Source organism: Macaca nemestrina, chromosome 8, assembly GCF_043159975.1.
Source record: "Macaca nemestrina isolate mMacNem1 chromosome 8, mMacNem.hap1, whole genome shotgun sequence".
Taxonomy (NCBI): domain Eukaryota; kingdom Metazoa; phylum Chordata; class Mammalia; order Primates; family Cercopithecidae; genus Macaca; species Macaca nemestrina.
The window spans coordinates 32,729,536-32,750,914 of record NC_092132.1 but is presented as its reverse complement, the minus strand read 5'-3'; the positions used below and the strand labels follow the sequence as shown (position 1 = coordinate 32,750,914).

General features: G+C 33.9%; 1 protein-coding gene across 6 annotated transcripts in view; it reads right to left on the bottom strand.

The window, feature by feature from the left end:
- Positions 1-21,379, bottom strand: part of LOC105475960 (CUB and Sushi multiple domains 3) — a 1,218,758-nt gene that overhangs the window by 453,942 nt on the left and 743,437 nt on the right. For all 6 annotated transcript variants that reach the window (XM_011731490.2, XM_071067898.1, XM_071067897.1 and 3 more), the window contains 2 exons: positions 5,643-5,825; positions 1,177-1,503 (listed from right to left, as the gene is read on the bottom strand). In XM_011731490.2, coding sequence (XP_011729792.2) covers positions 1,177-1,503; positions 5,643-5,825 — 510 coding nt within the window. The remainder of the gene's footprint in view (positions 1-1,176; positions 1,504-5,642; positions 5,826-21,379) is intronic.

The following is a 21,379-nucleotide window of genomic DNA, read 5'->3' as shown; positions in this document are numbered from 1 at the left end:
TATACAACAAGTTTCTATGACACACTTCACCACTAATTTAACTTTGATAATAGGCAATTACATGTTTACAACTTACAGTTACACTATTCACCACTAGTGTCGCTTTGAAAATACAACAACTATACTTTGTTACTACCTGCCAAAGCTTAACGTTGAATAGGTGAGGATGGGAGTGAGGTGTGAAATTCTTTCTATAAAGCAACAGGAAGAGCTGGAAACTAAATCCTATTATTATGTGACACTTAAATATTAACTCATCCAATTGGTCTGACACAGTGTAAAAGCTTCAAGGAAAAGCAATAAAAATTACTAGTATTCTATGGTTTCAGGTATAATATTTGCAAACAGAGGCATTAGTATGTAAGTATTATTAATCTACTAAAATTTTTTCTTTTTTATGTGATTCATCTTTTTTTCTAGAATTATAAACATTTTTGCAGATAAATAATATTCAACATCTCACACAGTAACACAAAATGTCAAGATTATTGTTCAAAAACCAACTAAACAATAATGGCTAATGTTTATTAAGCTTTAACTAGGTAATATGTACTTTGTGCTAAATTATTCACATGCATCACCTAATTTATTCTTTATAGCAATCCACTGTGGTTTTACTAATGTGAGTATTGTGGCTCAGTTATAAAACCTAAAACAAAACTAAGATTCAAAGGTCATTACTTCCTTTTCTATGATGCTACTGTAGTCACGTGATTTCTTCTTTGGAATTTTAATTCTATGCCATTATTAGTTGTTTAACATCTATTGGTGCATGAATATCTTCAAGGGAAACTCTATTTCTCTTTCACGTTGCATACAAATAGCAAAGTACGTGATCTATAATAGGTTTGAGTTTATGCTAAGATATAAATATGTTGGCTGATATAACAATTATAAATATATTGTCTTATATAAAAACAATATTTGAAACATATTTCCTTGATATTGGACCTCTCACAAAGAAAGAAATGTATTAATAATCATAATAATAGTAATAATAAGGAGTAAAATGTGATTGGAAATGAAGGAAGAAATGATCAACTTTGGCACAATGAGATTTACAGCTTTTACAAATTTTCTTAACTAGGAAACAAGAGAACCAACATGCATGATCACTTTTCAACTCAAATTTATAGAAATATATTATATGGGAAAAAAACAGAAACAGAAACTTACTGTTGTAAGTGATGTTAAAGCCACGTCCTGACATAGAGTGGTCAGCCTGAAATTCTAATCGCAGTATGTGACTATTACTAGTAAGATGGGAAGGCACCTCAGCCCCAGTAAAGGTTCCAAGAATTGGGGAATCTGGAGAGTCACCATCTTTCACAGCAAGGAAATCAAACTGGGATTCCAGATCAAAATCATTGAAAGAAAGATGTATCCGGCTCCCTGGATCAGAGATTATCGTCCAGATGCAATTTAAATTATTTCCATACCCTTCTGGGTAATCAGGAGAAAGAACTGTTCCCATTGGTGCAGTAAAGTTAGAGAGGCAGGGAACTGGTGAAATAGGAAGATTATAAAATATGATAAATATTCAAAAATAATATTTCACCTTATTTTCTCATATTCTACAATTATGATAATCAATTAGCAGTATAATAAGATAATATTAAATTATGTAAATTATAAAACAGAACAAAAAGGTTACCATTTTTTACATATTGAAAAAGGCAACTAGTACTTTGGATAAACCTAAGGCTCTACCTTTAATGCACAAAAATATAATTGGAATAATAGCAATTTTTTGACACATATCTTGCTTATGTTAGACTGTGCAAAGTGTTCATTTCAGTGTTTAAAAAATGAAGAAATATATGGAAGTTCCCATAGAAAGGAATAAGGTTCTTGAAATGATTGAAGACAAATATTATTAAGTAGATATTAACAGAACAAGAATCCGGTGGCTCAGAAAATACTCAAGGTAGTGGTTATCAATGTGTGAGTTTCATTTCTATGGTGGCAGTGGATGCTCTGATAGTTTACCACACAAATAAAGAGATAAATTAACTTCTATAACAGACATTATTAGTGGCTAAAACCTGAAGAACAACTAAATGAGAGCTCTTGCATCACACTAAAATGAAGTCGTCTTTCTCCTCCAGTTTTTTAACTTTTAAAACATCTGATTTGAAAGTTCACATAGAACATTTAGAAAGCAGAGGAAAAATAAAGAAACAGAAAAGAAAATGATATACTACTCAAAGAAAATCAAAGTTTAAGTGTCGATATATTATCTTCCAAAGTTTTCATTACATTTTGTTTGTTTGTTTTCAGAGGCAGTCTCATTTTGTTGCGCAGGCTGGAGTGCAATGGCGCCATCTAGGATCACTGCAACCTCCACCTTCCGGGTTCAAGCCATTCTCCCACCTCAGCTTCCCTAGTAGCTGGGATTACAGGCACGCCCGTCACGCCCAGCTAATTTTTGTATTTTTATTAGAGATGGGGTTTCGTCATGTTGGTCAGGCTGGTCTCGAACCCCTGTCCTCAAGTGATCCACCCACCTCGGCCTCCCAAAGTGCTGGGATTACAGGCATGAGCTACCAAGCCTGGCCTATTATTACATATTTTTTAAAAAACTGAATTTCCTACATTTTGTACTAAATTATGTTTTCCTTATACTTAATATGTGAGATTTTCAAGTCAAGTTTTTAAGCAAAATTTATAGTTATTAGTTAAAACTCTCACCCCATTAATTTATATGGACATATGGACATTAACTTTTCTTCTAGTGTTTGACATTTAAAATTGTATTTAAAAATTTTTGCAATATAAATAACACTGACTATATTCTTGAAGAAAGGTTTCTTTGTTCATTATTTCTTTGGTATACATTTTCAAAAAAAAGTACTTAGTATGACAAAGGATATGAATTTTAGTCTCAAAACATTTTGCTAAATTTCCGATTTAAAAAGTTATTTCAACATTATTGAAAAATAATGGAAATATCAAAGAATATAACACCTGTACCAGTATAAAATATTGTGATTATTTTCCTTTTCCTCCATTGAAAAGAAAAGTGATAACTCATTGTCTTAACTTGCATTTATTGACTACTAGAGAAGTTGAAGATTTCTTACTTTTATTAGACATTTTTATTATCTTTTAAAAATTTATCTGCTCATAAATCTAATCATTTAAGATTATGATCTCTTACTTTATAATATGCATAAAAGTTTCTCATTATTTTAATAATATTTTGGCATACATTATTTTTAATTTGAATATTGAAATAATTGTTTGCATTTCTTACAATCTTTTAGGGTCATATATTTTATTAACATTCAGACATTACACCAATATCTATTTCTTTATCTACACAAATATGAAACCACAGGTATAGCTGCATCTACCGATAGATAATCTCTCTATATAACTTTTACCATTTTATCATTCAAAAATATTTTGCACTTTAAATCTATTTTTTCTGCATAATTTTTTGAGTTAAACTAAAGCTTGCAAACTGACAGTCATTGATTGAATTCAGATTGCAGATGTGTTCGGCTTGATTTTTTTTTTTCTTCTGCCCCCATAAAAATTTGAAATCGCATCAAAAAATCATCATATTTCATATTTAAGGGAAAAACATCTTTTATTCTAACTTATCCTGAAAAGTTAAGGCACCCCAGTTTCCTACCACTTCCAAAATGGGTGCACACATACTTACTCCTATTCCCTCTTCACACTCTTTCCTGCCTGGGTCCTGAAATAATTTGATCCTATAACTCCTATCTAAATTAAGGATTGGCAATCTTTTTCTGTAAAGGAGTAGGTAATAAATGCTTTGGCTTTGCAAACCATACGATCTCCTTTGCAACTATTTAATTCTGCAGTTGTCGCTGGAAGGCAGCTATGCACAATCAGTAAATGAAAGTGTTTGGTTATGTTCCAATAAAACTTTACTTAAAAAGCCAGGCAGGAGGATGGATTTGGCCCACAGTCGGTTTGTCATCTCCTGATCTGAATGATCCCCACTTGGAGCAAGAGCTAACCAAAGACACCACTTTAATCTCTGTTATCAGATAGATAGATGCTTATATCATACTTTAAATTCTTAATTATATCAGATGCAGTTTTTATGTAACTTCCCTTTGCCAAGTGTGTTACAATTTGTCGGTACCATACTCATAACTTAGTATGATAATTTAGCATCCACAGAAGCACTTTGCTTTTACAAAATTCTTGTATCTACTCCTACCTGATTTTTACTTAGCTATATGTCAATGCAGTACGCCAAGTTCCCAGAAAAACTATGTTAGAATTTTGGCTAAAATTGAAAGGCAATTTCTGTATAACTCATGTATTTGATATATTAATTTATCATTCAGGAACATGGCTTCTATCTGTATTTTGTTCCCATAAAATTTTCTTTTCTTGTAAAGTTTTATAATTTTTTTGTATGAGTTATTTGAAATATATGAGGATTATTTATATGTATTTTATAATTGTTTTTTCTGAATACATTCTCTTTTAAATGTATTTTCAAGTTAGCTATTACTGGTATATAAAACATTATTAATTGCTACATTTTTATCACATATCAGGATATTAGACTTAATTTTAAAATAGTAAAAAATGCTTCCTAGTATTCAAGAATGTTTTAAAAATTGGTTTTAGTCAGCAAAATTTTCAATATTTTCACTAAATGCATTTTGGAGTCTATTAAAATGCTCTTAAAATATTTTTATTTTTGATGTGATATATTACATTAATGGATTCTCCAGTATTAAGTCAACGTTGTCCTCCTAGAAGAACACCTAGAATTAAAAACTTTCAACAAAAGTATTTTGAAGTATTACTAAGCTTTAGTAAATCGAATCAGATCCTTCTAATATGTTTTCTTCTCTTACAAGAACTTCACCAAGTGATCTTGGTTAAAGATAAGAACTAAAACAAAAAGAGTCTGTGAAGGGAACCTGTGCACTTTTCCTCTTCTAGACTTCCTGAAGAGCAAACAAAATATACTGTTATTAGGGAAATTTCTGCCAGATTCTAAAAATATCCACTTCATTTTAATGTAACGAAGACAGTATTTAATTGAGCCCACCAAGTACATGAATAGACAATACAAATTATACTTTTACTGTAGTTAAACTGCAATATCTTAATGTATTTGAACACACTATTTTAATCCAAGCATATTGTATATCATTAATGTTAATGAATTGTGTTCTATGCAATATAAAAAAATGTCACCTCATGCATTAGTGTTAACATCTACAAGCAAAAATAAGTTAGTGCATTATACATAAAATATAAGCTTTAAATATTTTAATGTTTTTGATTGCAAATAAACTTATACTATCTTATTAAAATAAATGAGTCTATTAGAATTCATTCAGATGTATAATTTCCATAAGAAGTATGCTATCTAGAAAGTATAAAATGCCACGAAATAAAATGTAAGAACACACGTAATATATATTTTGCCATTACCAAGTGAACTATGTTAACTTTATTTAAATCTGTAATAAAATTTATGATTTGGCATAAGCACACTTGTTAAAGATAGTATCACAAAGTGCTACTCATCCAAAAATAATTACACGGTTGCAGCTCTTTGCAATTCATTACAAAAGCAATTATATGCAAGGACAGGGTAACATATGCTATCTGGGAGCAAAGCATTTGGTACTCACAGATACAGATGGGTATGTTTGCAGACCATTGGTTATTCTCTTGACAAACAATGGATTTCTCTCCAATTAATTCAAACCCAAACTGGCATTCAAACCTTAAAACATCACGATTAGAAAATCCATCGCCTTCTCTAATTCCATATAAGGGTGTACCAGGATCACCACAACTTTCTTTCTCAATTTCTGGAAAAATAGAAGATAAAAGTCACCTTCCAAGGGTTGCAGGCATATGATACCCATTATACAAGTTAGGTAGATATATGCTCTTTGTTGTGGAGATATTTCAGATCAAAAAATAAATATATTCTCCAATCTTATTTTTTTTTTTTTGCCACTCTGATAGGCATGATTGGATAAATGATCTTTAGAGAATAATTAGTATATATCTTTCTTTTTGTAGATGAAGAATCTGAGGTTATCAGAGCTAATGAGGTTGCCAGAGGCCATGTACTTAACAAAAACTATGATAAGATCTCAGATTTTCTCTTTGTATGACATATACACATAAATGTACACACACCTAGACATAAATGTATATTTCCCTCAAATTCCAAAGACTTTTCTTATTCTTATAATTTCTACAGGATATAGTAAATCTTTGAATCATGACCAGGACATGAGGGAACATTCTCTGTGTCTATACTCCTACAGAAATCGATGAATACCTGTCACCTAGGATTTGTTTCTCAATCTGGTACTTGTTGGTTGAATTATTTCCCCAACTAGACCCCCGGCCAAAATAAATCTACTCAAAGGAAGCAATCAGGTTTGAATTCCAAAATACTCAGCTATGTTCCTTAATAAATGTTTCTTGGATCAATTGAAAGAGATCAAAAAAAATATTTTAACACCATTAAAACAACCTTTGAAGTGCATCCAAAGAAACTTCAAATATCTGGGATCATCACTGTTTAACTATGAATGTTAGCAGGAAATTATTGTGGTGGTTGATTTGGCTTATAAGTCACATAAAATCTTAGTAATACAGTTGTCTTTAGACAAATAATAGTAACAAGTAAAAATAAATACAAATTTAAAAAATGTAACTTTAAGATAAAGTTATAGTCTCTCCTGACACTCCAATATCATCACATTCCTAGCTCCTCTGTTACCCACTAGCACCAATTTAACGTGTATCTTTCCAGTTCTGTTTTCAAGATGTATAATTCCATGCAGACATATCTGTTATGTAACATTATAGAAACCTAAAAATTATCTTCACAAAAACTATGCAGTATTGTTTCATGTATATCATACTTTAACTTTTATTATACTGTCAATATTATTTTCTTTCTCCGTTTTAACCAAACAATATGTTTTAGAGACACTTTTGAACATCCTTGTATGCTTAGCAGAAATCATATGTGCTTTTGATGATTTATTTAAAAAACTGGATTTGATTTTATATTTTCTTAGACATTTTTATCTATCAGGGACATTAGTCTATAATTTTTTTCTTCTGCTCTTCCTACCTAGTTTTAATATCAAGAGAAGATACTAGTAATTTTCCACATTTTACTAGTCTTTAGGTTAATTTTTATAAGAAAAAATATTGGAGTATTGCATGGATGAGTTTGGTAGTAATGTGACTACCATTTTATGTGCCTGTAAGGTTATTTTCCTATTTAAGTGTTTTTTTGTGGTTGTTTGTTTTTTCTTTTGTTTGTTTCTTGGAAAGGGTTTTGGACCAATATTGGCAACCCATGAACCTTAGGGAAGTGACATTTTTCAAGGTTTGCTGGTAGTTTAGTCATAGCAGAATTCTGTTACAAGATTTTTTAACATCTCCAATTACAAATATGCCATAATTATTTCTCACTTCTAATGCTATTAGTATTTACTTTCTGGTTTTCTTTCTTCATATTTACAAAAGGTTGTCAAATTTATTAGTCAGCTTAAAGAACCAGTGTTTGCTGTTGATAAATTCTGGCTTTTTTTTTTTTTTTTTTTTTTTTTTTTTTTTTTTTTTTTTTACAGAGTCTCTTACTCTCTCACCCAGGCTGAAGTGCAGTGGCATGATCTCGGCTCATTGTAACCTCTGCCTCCCAGGTTCAAGAGATTCTCCTGCCTCAGCTTCCTGGGACTACAGGCGCTCATGCCACCATGCCCAACTAGTTTCTGTATTTTTAGTGGAGACGGGGTTTCACGATGTTGGCCAGGCTGGTCTCGAACTTCTGAACTCAAGTCATTCACCCTCCTTGGTCTCTCTAAGCGCTGGGATTACAGGTGTGAGCCACTGTGCCTGGCAAATTCTATTGTTTTTAGTTTAATTTAAACATCTTTTCTTTTTATATTTTTGGATTCCATCTTCAGTTTTCTTTTGCATTATATTGCTGCTCTTTTTTCTGTTTTCCTGAGTTGAAATCTTAGAACTTTTTTTTAGTGTATTTTCAGTCTTTCTCATTTATTAAAAAATAAAACAAATTTAGCTCTAAATTGATATGAAGAGATTTTATTGTTCACTTGTGAGAAGTTTGTAGTTTGTGTTTTGGTTTACTTTGTAACTCATAAATAATTTCTGAGTGTTTTAAAATTTATGGGTTGAGCTATCATTTTGTTGTTGCTTTCTAACATTGTTTCTTTAGTATTCCGTATATGTATATCAAGGTCTTGCAGTGGATAAATAAATGAAATATATTCATTTCAATTTGTTATATTAATCAAGTTGAAATTATTTATGCCTTCAATGTCTACTGGCTCCAACAACTTCTTAAAGAAGCCTGTTAAAGTTCCAAGTGTGAATTCGACAACACTCTTTAATAGTTGAATCAAATTCATTTCACATATTTTAAAGCATCGTTCAGTTATTTAGTTTATGCAACAGTTGATCATCTTACACACTAGTTCCTCTTTATCTGCATTTTGCTTTCCGCGGTTTCAGTTACCTGAGATCAACTGTGGTCCAAAAATAGGTAAGTATAGTACAGTGAATTATTTTGAGAGAGACAGAGAGCACATTCACATAACTTTTATGACAGTATATTATTATAATTGTTCTATTTTATTTTTAATTATTGTTATCAAGCTGTGTCTAATTTACAAATTAATCTTTATTCTATCTATCTATCTATCTATCTATCTATCTATCTATCTATAGAAAATAATAGCCTGTATAAAGTTCAGGACCATCTGTGGTTTAAAGCACCCATTGGGGCTATTGAATCATATCCTTATGAACAAGGTGGGACTACTGTATTTACATGTGTCAGATGATGTTCTAGGTGTCTAGGATACATCAATAAATAAACAAAGATCTCTCTCTCTGAAAGCATGGATTCCATTGGAAATTTGCAAACTATAAATAATAAACAGTCCAGGCGCGGTGGCTCACGCCTGTAATCCCAGCACTTTGGGAGGCTGAGGCGGACGGATCACGGGGTCAGGAGATCGAGACCATCCTGGCTAATGCGGTGAAACCCCGTCTCTACTGAAAAAAAAAAAAAAAAAAAAAATCAGCTGGGCATGGTGGTGGGAGCCTGTAGTCCCAGCTACTCCGGAGGCTGACGCAGGAGAATGGCGTGAACCCCGGAGGTGGGGCTTGCAGTGAGCCGAGATTGCACCACTGCACTCCAGCCTGGGCAACACAGTGAGACTCTGTCTCAAAAAAAATAATAATAATAAAATAATAATAATAATAATAATAAACAAATAACGTCTTATTTTAGAATGTGATGTACAGTTCAGTGAAAGAAAAGATTAAACAGGAAATAGTTATGTTAAAGTGCTAGGTGATTGGGGGGTGATACTATTGCTAGGTTCACAGTTTATTACTCTTATACCTTCTTCTAAAACTTGTTTCTGTTATTGAAAGAATAGATCCTTCTTCATCTGAAAATGTCTTTATTTTGCCCTCACTATTGACTAATAGTGGGTAAGTTATAAAATTTTAATTCAAAATGATTTGCCCTCAGCATTTTAAAGATATTTTCCTCTAGTCTTTTATCCATCTAGTATTCCTGATAAGAAATATGATACCAAATTGATTTTAATTTTCATAATTAATCTGCCTCTTCTCCTCCATTCTTTTAAGAGCTAGGATTCCTTCTCAGACTTGCTGTTTTTAAATATATTCATTTTTAAGTCTATTTTTTCTACTAAGTGCTCAATAGATTACTTCTGTCAAATACCTTGTAACTTTTTTTTTTCAATTCTAGGAAATTGTTAGCATTATTTCCTTTAAAATGTTGTTTATTATATGTCCTCATCTTTCTGAAACTTGTTCACATTGAATGTTGAAAATTAGAAATTTAGCCTTCATGTTGCTCAACCTTTCAACTTCTTATTTGTAAAGATTCCCTATTTTGCATTCTAGAAGAATTCAATAATTCCATGTTTATATAAAAAATACACATATACACACATATACATTTATATATTATAAACTTCAGTTTACTAATTCACTGTTTCGTTTTATTTAATTACAAATTACCTTAAATATTGAAAAATCTTGTTGTCATTTCCTAAATATTTAATGATTTTAATCATTGTTATTTCTTATTGCTTCATACTCTTCTTCTTTTTTTATTCATGAATACAATTTCTCCCCTTAATTTTGTGAGGGTACCTACTCTAATTATTTAAAAATATTTTCTTATTGCTCTTTTACTGTGTTTCCTTGGATTTAATGATAAGTGTATTTAAAGAGTAGCACAGTGAACTTTATTCTAATGCAGCATATTTCAAAATTTATACAGTGAATCATAATGGTTGTTATGCCTATGATGAAAAGATGCAGGAGGAAGTAATTTAGGGGAGAACAAAACTTATGTTTGAGCAAGAAAACACAATGATAACAACCATTTATTTTTATGTTTATTTACACTTTTTTATCTTGGGAATACCCTACAGCCTCAAAACAATTATAAATTTTATCTTTTCATTCTTAGGCATCATTATATTTTTAAATACGCTTTCTATTATCTTTGGGTTTGTGTTGAGAGTGAGTGTTAATCTATTTGAAACCATATTTTTTTCTTTGCTCCATTAATACAACATTCTTTAAAATTAAGAATATGTTTTAAATGTAATGAAGCTGTAAATACTCTCTAACATAGACTGGAAACAATACACAGTAAGTAAAGTAAACACGCACCTATTATGTACCACTGCTTTTGGATTCTTTTCCTGTGCAGCAGTGATACGGTTAGGCTTTGTCTCTCCACCCAAATCTCGTAAATTGAGAATTGTATAAAGTCTTAATCACCATGCTATTGTGGAAGACTTTTCATTCACTAGTTATTCATTTATAAAACTTTTACTTAGTTTCTAATATTTATAAAAAATAAAATAAGGTACTAAGGATATAAAGACAAATAAAATGTAGCCCCTGTTCTTAACTGAAGGCACAAAGGAGGTATTAGCTAAGTCTCCTTGGAGTTGGAGATTGGAAAAGAGGTAAATACTACACAGAAGAGGTAACCCTGAAGTTATTTTCAGAGTTAACTCACTGAGTAGACTAAAAAAGACAAAAGAAGGAAAAAGTATCCCAAATAGAGAGAACAGTATCAGAAAAGGTATAAAGCCTTTTTCTTCCCTTTTCTTTCAAAGTGCAATGGGTAGAGTTAGGTGGCAGTGACGGTGGCACCAGAAGTTGAGGAGATGGCAGTGGTATCATGGATGAGGGCCAGAGAAGTAGACGTGAGGCTAAAAAGGCAGCCGGTAAGGTTGGGAGGTTAAGTAGATATGAAGAAGGGTGAGAATCAGAAACATTGACGGTAAGGATAGACAGACTTCTCACTATCAAAAAGAGCATTTACAAATGTAGAAAGAGAAAAGACTACAAAGAATCCTAAGAGGTTAAAATGAAATGTTAAAAAATGGTGTGAACTCAAGTTTAAAATATGAATATAACTAGATATGAATGGGTGCATATACATACATATGTCATGCATACACATATATGTACATATATATGTGCACATATTTTCTAGCCACATCCACTGAGAGTCCTAAAAGCAATAAAGCTCTATAGAAACAAGTACATCAAGTACCCAGATGTTGGTGTCTACATACCATTCTTCACTAAAGGAAACCAGGGAGGCTGATTTTAGGCGATGGACAAGGAAAAGGATAAGTGAGGCTGGAATACCCTGTTGTGCCAGAAAAGCGGGGTGTACTTAAAGAATGATGATGGGGACATATCAAAAGGACATAGAGGCCAGTTTGAAGAAGCTCCACTGGCTATTCTGGTGCAATTTAACCATCAAACAATGATAATGGCAGAGTACAACACATTGAATAAAATTTGAATGCATTCATTCCTATTGATATAAATAAATAAATGGGACAAAGGGAAAACATTTTCTCCATATAGAGGGACAGTTAATAAATACCGAATAAGTGGGGAAAAAAAAGAAAACTAATATTTGGCAACCATCACAGTGGTTGTGGATTCTTGGCTGGATGTTTGATAAAAAATAAGATATTACCTCTCTTGTGAAACACATATAAATCACAAAGGTGAAATTGGTGATGTTCTCATGAAAAATCCTGGAAGAAACCCATTTTACTAGGTGATCAATGACCACATAGGGCATATATTGGGATATATTGACATTGTTTGCATCCTGGTGTGATGTGCTGAGAGGACAAGCATCATTTTTGTGGTACCCCTGTCAAGAATGTGTGGCCTATGTCTGGGTATGGGAAAAGATTGTATGGAACTAGATTGAGGGATATATCACAAAATAAAAGAGCTATCAAGGTCATGACAGATAGGGAAACATTGAAGAACTCATCCAGATTGAAGGAAATTAAAGAGACATGACAACAATGCAATGCAGGTTCTTGAGTTGAATCCTGGACAAGGAATGAAAAACATACATGTATGTGCGTGCGCACGTGCTCACATGCATGTGTGTGTGTAGTTAGTGAAATTTGGATGAGGTTTGTTAATTTGTTCGGAAGCGTTTTATTAATGTTGATTTTCTAACTTGTATGGTGGTTTTGTGGTTACATAAAGGAGTTTTTTGTTTTGGGGCAATTCAAACTGAATATTTGGGAGTGATGGGCTATTATGTTTGCAACTTGTTCTCAAATCATTCCATAGTGGTTTTAAAACACGTCTGCAAATTCTTTGATGCTTCTATCAAAAGGTAGAGTTGGCGGGGCATGGTGGCTCATGCCTGTAATCCCAGCACTTTGATAGGCCAAGGCAGGTGGATCACCTGAGGTCAGGAGGTTCAGAGCAGCCTGGCCAACATGGAGAAACCCCGTTTCTACTAAAAATACAAAACTTAGCCGGGCATGGTGGCAGGAGCCTCTAATTCCAGCTACTTGGGAGGCTGAGGCTGGAAAATCGCTTGAACCCAGGAGGCAGAGGTTGTAATGAGTAGAGATCGTGTCGCTACATGCCAGCCTGGGCAACAAGAGCAGACCTCCATCTCAAAAACAAACAAACAAACAAAAGCAAAAAAACAAAAGGTAAAGTCAAATTCCCCCCTTTTTGATTATTGGCCAGTATTTTTGCCTGGATTTTAATGAAGAGAATATGACAGAAGTGACACTCATGATCACTTTGATTGGCTCCTCTTCTAATGTTACCAGTTGCCTCAGACTCATGAAGGCTTAAGGACAGAACAACCATGGTAACAGTTGCCTTTTTCTTGTCAATTGCAACATAAACTATAGCAGCTCCAGTACCCAGATTTGACTCCACAGGAACACAGGAATCTTCCCACAGCGGTGGATAACAGCATCAAATTGTGGAGAATTTAAAGCCTGAGAGATGAAATTTGACCATCAAAAAGTAAGAGAAGAGATAGGAAGGAGACCGGTAGATAAATTGTTAACCCTTCCTCTCCCAAAACAGGTGGTTCTAAATCACAACTGGTCCACATGGCTCACATAATTAAACATTCAGCTGAGTAATGTACCACCTTATATTTGATTCTCCAATTACTCTGTTTATATAATTTTCCCCCTCTTTCTTGCTGTCTTAGAAATACACCTCCCAAGCTCCTCAATAAAGTATTAGTTTATAATCTTTGCTTCAACTATGTTTTCTAGGGAATCAAAGCTAAGACAAGTGAGTGACCACTGGCAAACAAATTGGTAGACACGGTAGGGGATTAGAGTACCTTAAGATTGAAACATGGATGTAATTTCCAGGAAGATAAGAATATTAGCTGACATTATTGATTATTTTTGAAAAGGGGATTGCTGAATACTATAATCATTTTAACTCATGTAATTTTTATTGCAATGCTATTAGCCAGTCACCATTATTTCCCATTAATGGATGGAAAAAAAAAAAGAAGTTTGGAGAAGCTGACCACAGTTATATATGTAGAAATAGCTCAGCTGAGATTCTACCCAACATCTACCTGATTTCAATGCCCACACTCTTTTCTATTGTCCCATGATAATCGAGAGAAAGAATGGAATGAGACACTGTAAGCTAGGTGCTGGGAAAAATGAGGGAAAGGAAAGGATTCCCCGAGTCCAGTGTTGAAAGGGAAAGAATGGTCATATTAATTTTAGGAAACTTTTTTGTCTCTACTCCTTTGGCCCACTAGTTCCACCCTTGCACACTCTGAAGGTAATTTGGGAACTATTTAGATCTCTTCAACTTCCTTACCATAGAGGGCCCTTCATGATCTCAGCCTTTCCTACCTCTCCAGTCCTGTCTGCCATCATTTTCTCATAAGCAACCTAAGGGTCAGACATGTTGAAGTACTTGTCTTTCCCTTTCAGCCTCTGTGCCCTGAGGCATGACATCTTCTCTGCCTGAAAAGAAGGCATTCTCTGAGTGGATAAAACATGAAGAAATTCCTAATTATTTCTTAAGGTCAAACTATACATCCTCCATAATGAGTGCCCTGAGCTTGTGAGCACTGTTAATTGCTCTTTTCTTTGGGCTTCTATAGGCCTTGGACATACCTATATTGGTCCAAGTATTTTATTATAATTATTGATTTACTCATCTGTCTTTTTATTTATTTTTTTTTACTTTGTATCCCAAGTGTCTAAACACTTACGTATAATTTATGTATCACACGGTTCTAAGCTGTTACATTTAATCCTGACACAGCCCCATGAGGACCCCAAAAGTTAAAGGATTTGTCTAAAGACACACAAATTGTAAGTGGCAGAGCTGGCTTTTGAATACAGTCAGTGTGATTCCAGGATGAGTTCTTAAGCACTATACCCTGTCTCAGAGCCTAATATTCAAGAAACAGTTGTGGAATGTATAAAGAAGGAAGGAAGGAAGGCAATCAAGAACATATAAAAGTATATGGTCCTCTTAATAAACAATATAAGCAATCACAAAATCTCATAGTTAGGGAAAATCATAGGGCGATACATATTTCAGCTATGTCTTTTGAATGATTTAAATTGTATAGTTGTCTTGAAATTTAAAGATATGAGTGTTGGATATCTTCTGTTTACCCACGAAAGCCATTCTGCCCCTTCTCTGCTCGGGTTTTGCACTTCTTTCCCACTTCCAGGTAAACTCTGATCCACATGGTCCCACGATAGCCAGGACCCTGTGCTATCAGGCTTTCTGTGGGTAAGAAAACAGAGTTATCAGGCAGCGAGCAGGACTTTGGTAGGACAGTGGGGTGAGGAGGTCAGGAGGAGAGTGAATTAGGGTATTTCCCCCAGTTCCTTCTTTGCCTGATCGCTATGTGATGGCTGTGTCCCGTTAGTGAAAACCACACTTATGTATGGCAGCCCACTCCATACCGCTGTCCTCCAAGCTGTGGTTATCATTCCTGAAGCTACTAGTGGCTCCCTGCTGTCAATAGCCAGAGATATGGTACAATCCTTTGTTAGTTTCCTTAAGCTCTACCCCCACACACCCAGTATGAATGTGCCATTTGTTTCCTGCAGGGTTTTTTACTGATACGATATAACTTACTATTGAAATATCAATTCAACACACACAAAAATTTAGTTTGCATCCTACTGGTACTTGATTTTGTGATAATAATTATGTATTTCAGAATAGAAAATGAGGTTGGAATTTCTTTAATACATGTTGCCTCCACTGTCAGCTCAATATCTGTGCATCACCCACAACTAAATGGAAGAAACAAAGGGAGGATCCATCCCCAGGGTCAGAGGTTAGCACCCATAGAGAGTAGCACATGATTCTGCTCTTTTCTTTTTCTTCCCTGCTGTGCAGGCAAAGAAATCAGAAGCAGGGGAAGAGGTGCTGAAATAAATTAGAATGGGAGGTCAGAGGAAATAAAAGCAGAGCAGTCAGAATGCTCTCATGCAGTGAATTCAGAGCAATATTGGAAATATAAGTTTAAATGGCAGTGGCTAAGATTTGTAGAAACAGGACTTTTTCAACACTTTTCAAAGTGACCAAGTAACTTTGATCCTTGATGGCTAAAGTAATAAACCCTAATTTTAAATTCAATCAGATTTCCAGCTAAAGAGTAACATCTGGCCTTAAAGTGACATAGAACTACTCATTGATCAATCTCTGACTTGACAACAGTTGACACTATAATTCAAATACTTCACAGAGAAACTGTGTAGGTTAAAAGAAAGTGATCTGTAAAACTTGCAGTTTTGCTGATTCTTAATGTTAAGAAGCCTTTTGGGAATCTCATTAGCTCAACAACGGGTTTACAAAAAGGTTGTGAAATATAGAATCATGCAGCTAGAAAAGACCTTGTGAGTTAAACCATGTCTCACCTTCAAGCATCTCAGACAAACGAGACTATAGTCAATATTTAGAGAGGTTTTGAGGAGGAAATCTATAACTGCCCACAGAAAGCATTAAAAGACATATTTACAATAATAAATAAATGTGTGAAGTGTTTTACAATCTTAATGTAAACACTGACATTTAAAATGCCTCAGATTGGGTACAACAATTTAATAAAAATATGCAAAATTTAGAATAGCAGCAAGTATGCCCTGGGACAAGGGTTTCCATTTTACACAGAGCTAATATATAACATCTGCAGCTAGTAGTTAAATCATGCACTCTTTTGAGATACAGCAAATAGAGACACTCTAAAAAATACATATTTAATTATCTCTCTCTCTCTTTCTCTCTCTCTTTTTTAGAAACAGGCTCTCACTATGTTGCTCAGACTTGGTTTCAAACTCCTCACCTCAATGATCCCCCCACCTCAACTCCTAAGTAGCTGGGATTACAGGCACGAACCACCAAGCCCAACAAGAATACTTCAATATGTTTAACAGAAATCAGAATTCTTTAACTGTGATAAAAACTATGCTTTTCTTTGATTCTAAATATAAAGTTACTTGAAATACCATTAATGTGAAGTTGTTTTTATGGTTGTACTGAGTATTTATGACAAGCCATTTATATTGTCAACTCAGTTCTTAGATCGCAAATTTACAGGATGGCTAGAGGAACTGCACAAAATGTCTGTGGACAGACAAGGAGTTGGCCAGTCTTCATAGGTATGGGATCTATGCATTTGGATTATGTAGCATTTTGCTGCAACCCAATGATTATCAGAAATTTTTCTGGCTGTGAGTTTCCGGGGGTTTTATGCAAGACTCTGCTTAATAGTAGCTCCATCCTCTCTCTCTCACTCTGTCTCTCTCTGTGTTTCTCTCTCTCTCTCAAGAGAACACATTGAAATACAAGAGTGTGCGATTAAGCTTATTTTTATGGATAAGACTAATTGTTCTCTAGCTTAATTAAAATGAAATACATAATTTACAAATGTAGGTACTTCAAACATTATTTATTAGTAGTAATATATTTCCTGAAACCTCATAATACTTTGAAATGCTCCACAATGTGACAATTCCAAAATCAAGAACTAATGCTCTAATGTAATAGCTCCCTAGCTTATAAATTTATTTCATGTCCAAAACAAGTTAATGGGATATAGTGGGAATGAATTTTAAAAATCCACACTTCTTGATGATTATAAGTGGTTTAGTTAAGGAAATATTAAGGCTAGTCTCATCAACTTTAATGTATGATCAGTTCACTTCAGTTCAATATTTACAGAGCATATACTGTGTACAAAGAACTGGGGTAGGAACTATGGCTGCTGAAGTAGTTCAAGACATGCTACCCCAAAATATTATTTATTTTGAGATGAAGGCACTTGAGAAACAGCAGATACAGAACTTTCTGACCTCCTCTCTTTTACCTAAAAACAAGCCAAGAAATTTCCCATGAGAAAGATATCCTAGGAAGAAAAGAACATCTTTATCACCAGAGACTGGAAATCAACACTGAAATGAATCTGCACAACAAACTTCCTAAAATAATCCCTACTTTTGACTAGTGTTCTCCAGTATATCTTAATCACTTCCCCATAGGTTAATGCCCCAGCCCAAACCCCTTGTCTTCTCATTTCTTCACAAATTTATTATTTCTTTGTCCAAAAAATATATAAGCTTTCTGCTCTGGTCACTTCTTTGGATCTTCATTTCTTGAGGACTCTCATGCACATGGAAAATTTTTATAAAACTTACCTGCTTTTTCTCCTGTTAATCTATCTCTTGTCAGTTTCTTAGGCCTAGCCAGATACCCTAAAAGGGTAGAGGAGAAATTTTTCCTCCCCTGTATCACAAAGAAGATACATACCATAATCTCTGCCCTTAAAAAATACACAGTCTATAAGAGCTGCCAAATAGGTAAATAGGTGTATTCAGAATATATTTTAAAATTCTCTGGCACACATTTTTCAAGGTAAAAAATGTGCTATACTCTGGTCCACACCTTTGCTACAAAATGTACATGTTTTAAAACTCTGAGATGATTTCAAAAGTTTAGTGCATTTCTTATGTATTCTGACTTACTGGGTATGTTATAGTTTAGACTATTAAAGATGAAACATGAAGCGATAAGGGAATCCTCCTCGGCTTGCCTTGAGGTAGCATTAAAAAACAAAAACAAAAACAAAAACAAAAAACAAAAACTTAGCCCATTGTTTGTATACTTAAATTTCTTCAAAGAACTCCTTGATGTTTGCCCTCAGTTTGGGACTTGGTACTATCTGCGACAAATGGACAATGTAACAGTCTACTTGAGGAAAGAAAATTCAGATATATGCTCAAGGGCACTTTCAATGTAAAAATCCCAAATCAGTAGATTCCATCATCCAATGAGTCAGCTAATTATAGCTTCATTATCAATTTTTCAGATATTCTGACCTTTCTTGTTCACACATTCATTCATTCATCTACTCATTCAAGTATCTAACATCGTTCAAAAAAACTCTTGAAATTGTACTACGTTCTGAATGTTGGGACTACAGAGGTGAATAAGACAATTTATTATTGTCTACTAAGAAGACAAGCATACAAATACATAAAAAGTCTAATAAATAATGTAAGTTTATCATAAAATGTATTGGGATCATGGAGAAAAAAAATAAACAGTTCTGCTAAGAAGTAGAAAGACAAAAAAGATTATAACAGAAAGATGAACTAAGATGTGCAAGATTTGCATGGATGTGTTTATATCGGCGGTGATGCAGAGGTAGCTCATGACTTTTTAGGTATGGAGAGAAGTTTGACCAAGGAATGGTAGTGTGAACAAAAGAGCACATTTGGAAAAATTCAGCCGCTCAGTAGAGCTAGAGTTCAGATGCAGGGAGGGTTATGTAAGACATGAGATTAGAGAGATGTGGGGCTACTCTTGTGTGCAACATTAAGGGCCTTTGATTTTATTTTAAGAAGAGAAAACCATTCTGTTTGTGCACACCACATACTCCATACCTAGCAACTGTCACACTATTATCATGTGAAATGAACTAAACTTGATATAGAGTCAATTAAAGAGACATGACACTTCTTTCTTAGGAGTTTATAATCTAATAATGGAGCAGTAAAATGAAAGTATCGGGAACCATTTCTTTTTATAAAAAGATTCAACATAGCATTGCTCACTTGCAACCTCACTTAACCTGTCTATTTTTTAAACATTTTCCTTTGAAGTACTTTGAATGAAAGAACAAAGTGGAATATAGATTTTTGTCTAAATCCTATAGCTACCTGTTTAAAAGAGTTTGCAAGCAGGGATAGATCAATATTTTTTGAACTATAATAGCAATAAAAGTAAATGGATTTTTCTTTTGAAAGAACCTTAACTGCATACAGCCCAACAGCCACCATCAAAAACTTTGAAACATTATTGCTCTTACTGTATCTACTAGATGGTAAATGGACTTCAAATTATCTGGAAATATAACTTTTTATATCTATAAAGCAAGTAAGAAGGATCAACCACTCTTACTTATTTTTATGAAAGACTACATTAAGAAGAGTCAGCCGGGCCCCCTGGCTCACGCCTGTAATCCCAGCACTTTGGGGCCAAGACCGGCCGATCACGAGGTCAAGAGACCGAGACCATCCTGGCTAATGCGGAGAAACCCCGTCTCTACTTAAAACACACACACACACACACACACACACACACACACACACACACACACACACACACAAAAAAAAAAAAAAAAAACCTAGCGGGGCGTGGTGGCGGGCTCCTGTAGTCCCAGCTACTCCGGAGACTGAGGCAGGAGAACGGAGTGAACCCGGGAGGCAGAGGTTGCAGTGAGCCGAGATCGCGCCACTGCACTCCAGCCTGGGAGACAGAGACTCCGTCTCCCGTCTCAAAAAAAAAAAAAAAAAAAAAAGGAAAGAAAGAAAAGAAAAGTCACAGTGAAACAAGTGAGCAGAAGATGCCTTTTGCTTTAAAACTAATCATGTTGATACTGTTAGCCCTTTATAAAATTAAAGGGCTATCAGCACAACCTCTTTCAATCTAATAACCATTATTGAGACTGCATCTGTGCTGAGTTAATTACTGGAGGGGGTGGTGGTGCTGCTGGGGGCTGGTTCCTAGATGAATGGGACTAGGTATTTTCTCAAGGAAATAAATACAACGTAAAACAGGCAATTTGGAAAATTGGTGATGGGTATAGAAACAACAATATAATACTAGGTCTTTGGAGCTGATTTCTTTCCTCAACCTTTGAGGGCTGTTTTGAAAACTATTTCTCTATTGTGTTTGTCTATCTTTCAGGCTCCCAGGGCTCAGTGTCCAGGAAAAATTTATTCTCAAAAGAGAATCCTAAATCAATCATCTTTAGTTTGAACTTGAATTAACATGTAACTTCTTACTATTATCTGCATTTTAACTCTTATAAATTCTAGAAAGAACCCTATAATTTTAAAAGAATATTAAGTTGTATTTGGGATATACTGTTTGGAGACTGAAAAATACATTTCAAAAGTCAGATGTTTGGGCTTATTTATTTAACAACAGTACATGTCAGACATAGTCTGCACATAGGCTGTAAAGTTTAAAAAGTTGACCAAGATAAAGATTCCATATATAAAGAAAATTATTAGTTATATGATATAGATATACAATTAATTTAAATGTAAGGCAATATGACACAAATGATTGTTATTTATTCAAGGTGTTTTAGAAATTCAGAGGGAGAAAAAGTTATTTTCATGTGAAACTAGGTGAGTATAGGGACAATTATAGGAGACTGCTTCAAGGAAGTTAAATTTCATATGGTCCCTAATGAATGAAAAGGACTTTTGTATATGGAATTTAGTAATTATAGTACAGAAGAAGAAGGAGGCACATCAAAGTTTGAAAGGAAAAAGCTTTCAAGACATAAGTGGAAAAGTAAATTATACCCAGATGGTAGAGAATTTCTTACATCTGGTTATAATGGAGTTAATTGTGTAAGAATGGAAAAGACATTAGCAATTTTAGAATAAATAAGAAACAAAACTAAAGCTAATTTTAAATCTATGAGAAGAGC